The sequence below is a fragment of the Saccopteryx bilineata genome, chromosome 2, assembly GCF_036850765.1.
Source record: "Saccopteryx bilineata isolate mSacBil1 chromosome 2, mSacBil1_pri_phased_curated, whole genome shotgun sequence".
Lineage (NCBI taxonomy): Eukaryota > Metazoa > Chordata > Mammalia > Chiroptera > Emballonuridae > Saccopteryx > Saccopteryx bilineata.
In genome coordinates, this window is record NC_089491.1 from 277,463,783 (window position 1) to 277,474,514 (window position 10,732).

The following is a 10,732-nucleotide window of genomic DNA, read 5'->3' on the forward strand; positions in this document are numbered from 1 at the left end:
GGCTCCAAATATCAACAGTGCTGAAGTGGGGACATCCCAGCCTAATGGAAGCTTGGGGTCTGACTGGGGGCGGGGGCTTTGCCTCTTTGACTCACTCCCCCCATCTCAGCCTCACTCAGCAAATGTTAGTTAAATACATGGTGGGCATTTAGTTGTCTCTGCTACTGCCCGAGTTTATGATCTATTAACATGACCACACCATACACATACACACAAGTTCGTGTCTCAGCCTATCCAACAGTTGAATGAGTACCCCACCCCCGAAACAATAAGAGCCAGGACTCACCAGTGGGTCCTGTGAACTCAGAAATCTGTGGTCCAGCTGCCATTGCTGGAGCTGCAATTATTTGTGTCAATGACTTTGTTCCTGAATTATTCTTCTTTAAAAACATACATACGTAAACCTGTTTGGGACCAGAATAATACTTTTTCTGTGCTCAGAGGACTCCTGTACATTCTAAGGCAGTCAGGGCCAGCCCGACAGGCTCCACGGGAACCTCTGGTCACAGAGTCCCCATGGGTTCCACGGTGACCTCTGCCCACATTCTCCAAATCCCAGGTGCGACATCATCCGCATCCTCTTTCTTTGTGCCGATGATCCCGTGCAGTGATTTACAGAAGACGTGCATGTGGCCCTTTCAGACACACCACACTATAACAGGGAATGGAGTCTTGCTAGAGGTTAAAGCGTGAGTGGTGCACAGTGGTATCTGAGAGAACCCTCACACGTGAGAGCGAGCTGGCATCACGGTCATCAGCACCCTCTCACACACACACTTATGCACAGACTCGTGTCAGACAATGGTGCACCTTGTCCAGAAATTGCGTCGCAATAGGCTTCAAAGAACTGCTCAGGTAACAAGTATTAATTGCTCAATGTCTGTGTGGCAAAGGGGCAAAGAAGTAGAAATTCTGTGGGGGAATGTCCTGCACGCAGAAAAAGACCCAGCTCAGGGACCATGTAGAAGAGAGCGAGAATAAGGAATTGGGTGGGGGTCTTCTTCAAGCCAGAGTCTGAGCATGGTGGGAGATGAGCCCTGTCAGCGGTTCTGGAGATTTTCAGGGAAGGTCGTCTGTTTCATGAATGTCGGGCGTCATCAGATTTCTTGTCAAATATGGTGAAAAGGCTGAGATTCGTGTTCTGAGTGAGAAGAAGCCGGAAGAATCAGCTGGTGTAGACCAAGGGCTTTGCTGGTGATGGGGGGCACATCCTTCACAGAGGAGGTGCCTGTCAGGGGTCAGGCCTTTAGGGCAGGCTGTGGGAGGTGTGGGGAGCCCACACTGGCTCTGGGATGGGGCGCCAGGTGGGATATGGGGGTGCAGTCCCAAAGCACACAGTTCATGGTCCCTGCTCCCAGAATCTGGGTCCTCCTCCCAACTGCCGAGCATCTTATCAAGTACCTCCCAGCTTTCCAGGCCGATGCAACGCTATCTCTCTTTTATCAAAAGCTGCTCTCAGAACAGGATCTGAAGTGGCCAGCATGACTGCAATGATCAATCCTATTTCCCTAAGAGGCATTTGTATTTTTAACAAGGACTAGCACCTTGAGAGACACTCAGAGTGAAGCTTGGGGTGTCCCCAAGCAGGAGGGGAAGGGACTACCTTCCACATGGTCTGATAATCTCATTCCTGCCCGAGTTCCCAGGAAGGAGGTGCCTCATGCCAATCAGCCACAGGTGGGGACAGGAGACTGTCCAAGGAGACGTGCTAGCAGGCTGGAAAATTCATTAAGTATTTACCTGAGAATTCAGGCTCCTTGTTGCTCAGGGTAGGATCACATGGCTCGGAAAGAAGTAGAGGTTGGATCCGAGGAGTTTCTGAGGGGCTGATGCAGTGACTTCTCTGCTCTGTCACAGGTAAGGGTGCCGGCAGGTGTGCCTGGGGAGCGGGTGCAGGGATGGATAGAAGGAAGGAGGGAAGGAAGGAAGGAAGGAAGGAAGGAGAAGGAAGAAGGAAGATGGAAGAAGGAAGGAAGGAAGGAAAGAAGGAAGGAAGGAAGGAAGGAAGGAAGGAAGGAAGGAAGGAAGGAAGGAAGGAGGGAGGGAGGGAAGGAAGGAAGGAAGGAAGGAAGGCAGGCTCAAGTGAGTGAAGATATCACAGGGTGAGGTCACTGTGGTGGGTAGGAAAGAAGAGGTTTCTAACTTCTGAGGGGTTAGAGTTTCAAGAAGGGAGAAAAGAGAGGAGACACATTACATTTCTGCCCTTGTGGGAGTCACATCTTCCTGTCTGCTCATCTGTGGGAGGGTGGGGGCCCTAGGCACAGGGGACCCGCCATCATGCCAACATCTGTCCTCGGGGAATGAGCAGAAGAAAGGCCCTGAGTGGACCTTGAGGACATGAGGATATGTCTCCCTCACCTGAGGCTTACAGAGCCAGCTGGACGGTGGGTGGCAGGGTCCGCCGCCAGGGCCTGGGCTACAAGGGCACAGCAGGTCTTTTCCACAGACGCTGGGTCTGGCCTGAGATGTGGGGGTGCTCTCAGATGGGAGGTGGGGACCCTGAGGGTTGACACATGCCCAGCCTGTCTGCTGCTCCCTCCAGTCCACCGCCTGCAGGGAGTTAGGAACAGCTGAGAGAAGCGGAGGTCGGCGCTGGCCCCTTCCCCCCCGCCCCCGGCAGCACCTCCGTCACTGTGCAGCAGCTGTAGGCAGGCCCACCATGTGGGCGCTGGCCGTCTTCCTGCTCCTGGGTGAGTCCACAAGGAGGCAGGGGACTCGGGGTACAATGGGGAGTGCGTGCTGGGGGATATGCAGTCCTCGACTCCAAACAGTTCATCATCTTGGGGGGATAAAGAGGAGGGGGCTCTCTCAGAGCCGGGGAAACCAAGGCAGAAGAACAGGACTGGATTTTTGCTGAGTCTTTTCTGGGGTCAAGATGGCCCCTTCCTTTCCTCGCATCCCCAACATTCTCCTTTCTCCTTCTTGTACTTCTTGTTTTGCAGCTCTAAGCAGTGGACAAGCTGGTGAGTCTCACACATCCCTTGTCCCAGTTGTGGACACCTTCCACACCAACCCCTGGGTGACCTGCTTGGACCTCCCCGCCTCCTGGCTGTTCTGGGAGAGTCATCTCCCACTCCGCCGCCACCCCCGTGACTCAGCTTGCCTGTGGGCTCTTAGACATGGGTGCTCACCGAGGGACTGACACTTTGTAGCCCGATGTGGTCTCTCCTCCTGGAGGGATGGGTTAGTAACATAGACTGGGTCCTGGAAGCTGGGATTTTCTGAGATTTCCCAACCTCTGAGCACATCTTCGGGTACCTCACCTCGACCCTCTTTTCCACATTGCCCCCTAATACATCCCTCACCCCCACCCAGCTACTCTGGAGAAGCCCACGCTGTCTCTGCACCCCCCCTGGACCACCATCTTCAAGGGGGAGCGGGTGACCCTGCGGTGTGACGGGTACCACCCTCTGGTCCTGGAGCTCCGGCCCATCAGCACCCTCTGGTATTTGGGCCATCTGCTGCTGCCCTCTCACGGGAAGAGCATCGAGGTGCAGACTCCAGGGGTGTACCGGTGCCAGACGCGGGGAGCACCTGTCAGTGACCCCGTCCACCTCTCTGTATCCAATGGTGAGTGTCTGCACCTGGGAGGGCTCAGCACCTGGCTCCTTTGGCGATAATGCATCCTGTGGGAGGGGACACTGGGCAGCTCCCATCAGGGCAGGAAGGGGGGCTCTTTTGAGTCTTAGGAGCAGGGTGGGGGTTGTGCATGCACTGTGTGAGAGATGTACAAGGCTTGCCTGTCCCCAAAGGTTCCCTTCACCCTCTTGCTACAGTGGGCAGCAAATAAACGTTTCTGTTTGTTTATGAAATTACCTCTGAAGAGCAGAGGCTCTAAGGACCTAGGACACTGGTTTGAGAACTGGGGGCAAGTGCAGGGAGGGAAAGGACAGAGCAAGGCAGACGTGAGGGCCCTGGGCAGGCGGTACAGCTGAGGTTACTCTGGGCCGATGCTCTTCTGTGCCTCCTATCAGTAGTAGGGACAGTAACATGTCACCTCCACTTGTGAAGATCAAACACGAATTACGATATGTTGTTAAAACAAAAGGACAGCAGCTGAACAGAGCACGCTGTCAGAATTCTATTCCAAAAGTGCACATGCATGCACTTAGAGGTCAAATGAGAAGCTGTCTTCAGGGATACTTACAGGGATTCAAAACAGCATAAGAGGAACAACAAAAATTTGTTCATCCGGACCCAGGATTGGCTACTTGGTGGGGAACATTACGTCATCTGGGCCTTGTGGGCCACAGTGTGTGTTGAGAATTTAATAATCATGGCTCAGCATTCAGACTAGCACCTCATATCCCCACCCTGTATTTCCTGGTTGGAAATGAATGGCAATGACCATGAGTACCGATAAAGTATGGGCCACATGGATGGTGGCTTCTGCTTGCAGGACTGAGAGTGAGTAGGGGCCATGTCTGGTGCCTGCAGAATTCGTTCTCCAAGTAAAACACCTGTAATGCACCTCACACATCATAGGGCTCTGTCAGTGCTGGCGTGATGATGATGATGGTGAGGGCAAACACAGGGTTGTGGGAGGGGCTGCAGGCTGTAGGAAGGGCAGGGGAGCTTTCAGGAGGAGGTGAGGTCTCAGCCTAAACCTGCAGGGCAGTGGACCTTGACTAGGACAACTGAAACGGGAGAAGGGGTCTTTCTGGCCGAGGAACCAGCAGGACCCCCAGCAGGGCCAGTTTCCCCAGGAGTCCACCTGCACGGGAGTGGATGGTGGGGAAGTAAAAGAGAGTGGGCCGGAGGGAAGATAAGCAGGGGACAGGTGGCAAGCCCCTGAGCCATCCTGAGGAGGTTGGCCTGGATTCTGATGGGCATTTCTCTTTGAGGCTGGACCCAGGTCTCAGGCACCTTTGCCTCCCCTTCATCCTGCTCTCCTCCTAAAGCATCCAGCTCGGAGGTCCTGCGGTTCAATGGGTGGGGCGTTGGCTGGAGGAGGGAGGGGAAGGGGAGAAGCTGGGGGCGGGGAGGCGGAGGAGAACCGGGACCCCAGGGCTGAACCTTCTCTTGGAGTTGACTGTCTGTGGTGACTCGTAGACTGGCTGATTCTGCAAGTGCCCTACGCCGCGGTGTTCGAGGGCGAGCCTCTGGTCCTGCGCTGCCGCGGCTGGTATGACAAGGTGGTGTACAAGCTGCACTATTACCGCGACAGTCAGGCGGTGCGCTATTTCCACTCCAGCGCCAACTACACCGTGCCGCAGGCGCGCGCCAGCGACAGCGGGCGCTACCAGTGCTCGGGCACCATGCGCATCCCGGTGGAGAGCGCGCCCATGTTCTCCGCCAAGGTGGCCGTGACCGTGCAAGGTGGGGGAGACCTGGGACCCAGGAGGGGGCGAACGGGCACTGGGAAATTCTGGGCTGGGAATCAGGTGGGGAAAGGAGGGCCGGAGAGTCAAGCAGCTGCACGTGGCGGATTTCTCTACTAGACCACGTACACTTTCCTCTCCTGCTCCGCAGGGGACGCGCGCTTGACCAGCAGTCCTATAATGTGTGTCCCTCCTCCCATGACACACGCCCAGCTCTTAGTCCGAGTGGGGACCCCTTGCAGGCGGCGGCCGTAGCAGGGATCACTGTGGGACTGAGGCGAGGCAGGCAGGCGCATTGACCTTAAAGGTGGAAAGCCCGAGCTGGGTATCCCCTCCGTCGTGGATTCGTTGTCACATTTCAGAAGCCTTTGGTCTCCAGGTGGGCAAGGAGACCTCGTGAGACACCATTAGGAGAGGGAGTCAGGGACCGTGGACCCGCTGAGCCAGGATGCACTCCGGCTCCCGGGACCGCCGGCTCCGCCCTCACGTGTGCGCTCCGCCCTCGCGCTCTCCGCAGAGCTGTTCCCCGCGCCGGTGCTGAAGGTGGCTGGCCGCGCGGAGGCCGGCGGGGTGGTGGTGCGCTGCGAGACGAACCTGCACCCGCGGAAGCGCGCGGTGCCGCTACAGTTCGCATTTTACAAGTACAGCCGCTCCGTGCGCCGCTTCGACTGGGGCGCTGAGTACAGGGTCCCCGAGTCCGAGGTCGACGAGCTGGAGTCCCACTGGTGCGAGGCGGCCACACCCTCCCGCAGCGTCCGGAAACGCAGCGCGTGGCTGCAGCTCCCGGGGCGCGGTGAGTGACAGCACGCCCCCAGGACGCGCTCCTGGCACCGCGAGCCTCCCGCACTCTCCTCAGTCACCAGCCCACCCGACCCCTCCCCCCCCGACCCCTCCCCCCCCCCCCCCCCCGCTCCCTCCGTGGCTCCGCCTTCTCCGCCCAGCCCGAGCCTTCCGCTGTGCATTCACAGGGTCGCCCCCGGACTCGTCCACGTCCATCCCAGGGCCGCAGGCCGCACCCTTGGCGCCCGGGAACAAGCTGCTTTCCTTCCAAAAGGCCCTGATGTCCACGTCAGTCCCGTCGGTTACCCCCGTTCCCAACACCACCTCAGCCAGGCTACGGGTCCCCCCGGGCAGAGCCCCCAGCGCAGCGTCAGCCGCCTGCGCCCCGCCGACGCCCCTGGAACAGTCTGCCGGGGCCCTGAAACCGGACGTGGACCTGCTGCTCCGAGAAATGCGGCTGCTCAAAGGCCTTCTGCACCAGGTGGTCTTGGAAATGAAGGACTCTCAGGCCTTCCCCGAGCGCGACGGGGCAACACTCGAGACCTCCACGGCCCACGGGGCGGAGCCCCAGGGAACCCCGGAGACCAGCACCGTGGGGAGCTGAGGGAGCTCTGTGCTCTCTTTCCAGGCCGTCTGCGCCGGTGTCTCCTGCTTCCTGTCACCTGAGACCTCGCAAAGCCATCTGTGCGACGCTTGTGTTTGCTGTGGGGTTTTTTTTAAAGGCACATAAAGTGTGGTGGCCACGATTGAATCTCGACAGCGTGTCTGAGCGGCGTAACCGCAAGGCCTCGCTCTGATTGCTTCCTTCCGCCCACAGAATTCAGGAAGGAGTGGGAAACCTGGTGTTTACTGAAAGGTTTGCGTCTGGAAGCCAATGCCGTCGCCCTTAACTTGTCGTGTAGCCCGCCAGGGCAGGCAGGTTTGGGATACTTGAGGTCATTTGAGGAAACGGAGCCCTCTGGCACATGTTAAGGTCTGGTTGTCACTATCCCCGAGACTTAGTTTAATGCTAATTTTGAAAAGACTTCCAGTACTGTTTCTGATGAGTTGATACCCTCAAGGTTCTGGGTTCGATTTCATTGAGAGACGGAAAGATATTTGTACGGGTCGCCCAAATCCCGTGTAGTAAGGGCCAGAGTTATGCTAGGCTTGCGGGATGGGGGGCCCGTCCGCCCCAGGGAGCAGCAGGCAGGCCACGCACACTTCAGCTATCAATTAAAACAAACAGGCAGGACCACTAAATCCAGAAATCCCTTCGAAGAAAGTTTAAGACAAATACTCAAAATTGCTGAATTGTGATTTTTAGTCTTTTTTTACTTCTGAAAGAGCCCTTCCAACACTAGCACACCCAGATGTACGCGTGCACTGGCCCAAATCCCACCCTGCATGGTGACTCTTTATTGTCACCCTGAATGAAAAAAGGAAGAGGCCATGTCAACTACAGTTCTAGCGGTGTCTCACTACTGGGCCCGTTTTCATGAGCCCCCCATCTGCCTTCCGGAGCTTTCAATTCCTTGTGGGGCTGGTTCCCAAGAGGTCTCATTCTCCCTGGGGCCACGCCCTTCACCAGTACGCTTCCCTTAGAACCGACAGCAACTCTGTCTTTACCCCCTTCACTTGCACTTGCCAGATACTCAGCTACAACCCAATGACTCCCACCACCCCTTGTCTTGATAGGAAGGGACTAGCATTAGTGCCAAGAAGCTTAGCAATGGAAGGATCTCAAGCCATAAAAAAAATACCAGTTGGTCATTTTGTGAGAGAGCAAAAAAGTGAACTAGACTCTCACAAGAGAGCTAGGAGGGGTGTTTCTCCTCCACACATCCTTCCTGGCCGCCACCTGTCTCCAGTTGGAAGCAGAGACATAAGGTGGGGAGCAATGTGGACTGATGGGTGAGAATGAAGATCACTTATGACCCAACTTTTCTTACGTGTGTGTGTGTGTGTGTGTGTGTGTGTGTGTGTAAGAGGAGGGCAACATTGATTTTATGTACTCTAGCCCCCACTGTCTTTAACCCCCCAACTTTGATTGACCAGGACTTCTTGGGAAGTCCTGCACTGAGAAAATATCAGACAACTAGCTGGCCATGCTCCTCTGTGGGGGGGAAAGTCCTCATCCAGAGTCAGACTGAAGCTCCAACATGCACTTGGGAGACAGAAGGCTGGGTAGACCTGGCAAGTCTTGGGTCCATTCCCCAGCAGCAAGGATGGCAGCACAGAGCTGGGGAAACTGGAGGAAGTGGCTTCTGTCTGGTCCTCTGGTCAGCTTTGTGTCTCAGATCCCGAACTTGAGGGTGTCCCTGCCAGATAGCTGACAAGGAAAGCCAGCGTCCTCCAGCAGAGAGCAGGAGGGCCCTGGCAAGTCCCATTTGGTGTCAGCCTCATCCCCTCGTTCTGTGCTCCCAAACCTATGTTTCTTATTTTGTCTTGATGGGAGAGAGAGAACACTTTGGGTCTGCCACTTAGGGCTTTTTCCTAGGGGGTTGAATCTGTCCTCAGTCCAAGCTCCCTCTGGTGGCACATAGAGCTCTCTCAGCCATGCTGCGGCCACATGGCCCCTCGCTGTCCCACCAGGACACCAGCCCCACCCACACCTCTGCTTCACCTTCTGTGGGGATGCACGGGCCTCCCAAGTCCAGGCTCCCTCAGATGCAGAACAAAGGAAAGACAGACACATGGGTTAAGACTGGGATGCTGAGGTGCTTAGAAGCACAGAAGAGGGGCCCTAAGCCCAACATAGGGGTTCACAAATCCCTTCCTGTAGAGATGACATCTGCCAGCCCCTACTGAGGGGTCTATTGAGGCTCCTAAGCTTTTCCTGCTTTAAATGGTACTGTTATTAATAGTCTCACTCCTACATTCTTATGCATATATTGGAATATATCTGGAGGATAAGCTCCTAAAAGTCAAATTGCTGGATCAAAGGACATGAGTTTCTTTTTTAAATTTTCATAGATATTGTCAAATTAGCCCTCCCAGAAACTCACCAATGTGCACTTCCACTAATTCTGCAAAAGTTAGCTAGTTTCCGCCCCCGCCCCGTCACCATGGTTAGTTTTCAATGAGATCCTGGGAAGCTCCAGACACTTTCTGCACCGCTCCGCGCCCCCCACTGGGCACCGACGGCATTACAACCTCGTGCGTAGCCGCCGCCCAGCGCACAGTCCCGGAGTCAATGCCCTTGTTTTGATGCGAACCGGTCCTTCTGAATTCCTGCCTATCTGGCTCCCCGGCTAACTAAGGGAAATGCACTCCTGACCGCACTTCCTTATGAAACGCGGACTTTATGTAAGTTAAATTCTTGTTCTCAACCAGATTATCCCATTGCTTCACCTGATTTCCATGAACCACGTGGAGCATTGGTTTAGTTTGTCCCGCAGCCCACAACACCTGCAAAGACCAGTGGTCTCCAGGCTTAAGGTCCTATTCGTGGTAATACGTGTACATCCCTGGCTCAGTGGAAAGAGTTGGTACCATCCACGTTGGTCTTGTTCAGTCCGGAGGAGCCAAGCTCATTCCGGTGATGTGGGGGAAGACCACTACCCCATTTCTCAGCAGTAAGCATGTCCCTAATGCAGCCTGCGTGCTGACAGCCACGCTGAGGCGCTTTAAACCTGCAGGCGGGAGAGGGCCGGCGTTAAGACCCTGGCCCAGGGGTCAAGAACCTTGTGTTCAAATGTCACTTCTATGGCTTAGCAACTGTGTATCCTTGGGCAGGACACTTTGCTTTTGAACTTCTGTTTCCTTGTTGGAGGATCGCAGGGAGCACCATTGAAGAGAACCCTAAAAAAATGAAAACACGACCAAGTAACCACACAATGTCTTTCAGGGTGAATTAAACATAGCATCTTAAAAAATCCTAACTCAGTCTGACATGTGCATAAAAAGGAAAACATAAGGGGATACCTAAAAGGTATTCCCTAAAACTTTTTTACTTTCAGAGACTTTCCTTTTAAATTGACTTTAGAGAGAAGAAGAAGAAGAAGAAGAAGAAGAAGAAGAAGAAGAAGAAGAAGAAAGAGAGAGAGAGAGAGGAACATTGATCTGTTCCTGTATGTGCCCTGACTGGGGATCGAACCTGCAACAATTCTGCATATGGGAACAATGTTCTCACCAACCAAGCTATTCCCTTTTTGACTTGGGTTTATCAGTGTCCAAGTTTCCCCACCCTGGTGATGTCCCCTTTCCTATAAAGGGCCTTAGTAATTGAGTGTTTCTTAGAAGAAGCTGTGATGAGAGTCACAGTCATTGTGGCCGGACTCTGAAACTGGTCTGCAGTTATCTGGAGCCATATTACTCTGCTTCAGGAATGTTGCTCAACGTGTCTGACTCACCTCACCTCTGCCCACAGACTGTAACTGTCACTGTCGACTCTAGAAATCTCTTCCAAGCTGCTTACACCCATTCTGTAAATTTGACCATGGGGCTTGAACATTCACGCTTATGTGAACAGTGAAAACTCTAACAAGACAGCAATTAATAATCAGATACATCATGATCTGAGATGCTTAAACATAGTTTTTAAAAATATGTCTTAGAATTCAGAAGATACAAAACGTACCCTGAAGCAAATCTGGGGAAGCAAATTTCAAAATGTCTAGAAAAATAGGTACATACGACCCTACAGGTAA

The 10,732-nt window shown here is 54.4% G+C and overlaps 1 protein-coding gene across 1 annotated transcript; it reads left to right on the forward strand.

Moving 5' to 3' along the window:
- Positions 1–2,659: 2,659 nt before the first annotated feature.
- FCRLB (Fc receptor like B) lies at positions 2,660–6,705 on the forward strand. Its single transcript, XM_066254484.1, has 6 exons — positions 2,660–2,690; positions 2,943–2,963; positions 3,316–3,570; positions 5,053–5,319; positions 5,839–6,114; positions 6,290–6,705. The coding sequence occupies exons 1-6, from the start codon at positions 2,660–2,662 to the stop codon at positions 6,703–6,705; spliced, it is 1,266 nt and encodes a 421-aa protein (XP_066110581.1).
- Positions 6,706–10,732: the final 4,027 nt, after the last annotated feature.

Coding starts and splice junctions, on each gene's coding strand:
- FCRLB (XM_066254484.1), top strand. CDS start 2,660: ATGTGGGCGCTGGCCGTCTTCCTGCTCCTGG. Junction 2,691..2,942: donor GGCCGTCTTCCTGCTCCTGG/GTGAGTCCACAA, acceptor CTTGTTTTGCAG/CTCTAAGCAGTGGACAAGCT. Junction 6,115..6,289: donor GCTGCAGCTCCCGGGGCGCG/GTGAGTGACAGC, acceptor GTGCATTCACAG/GGTCGCCCCCGGACTCGTCC.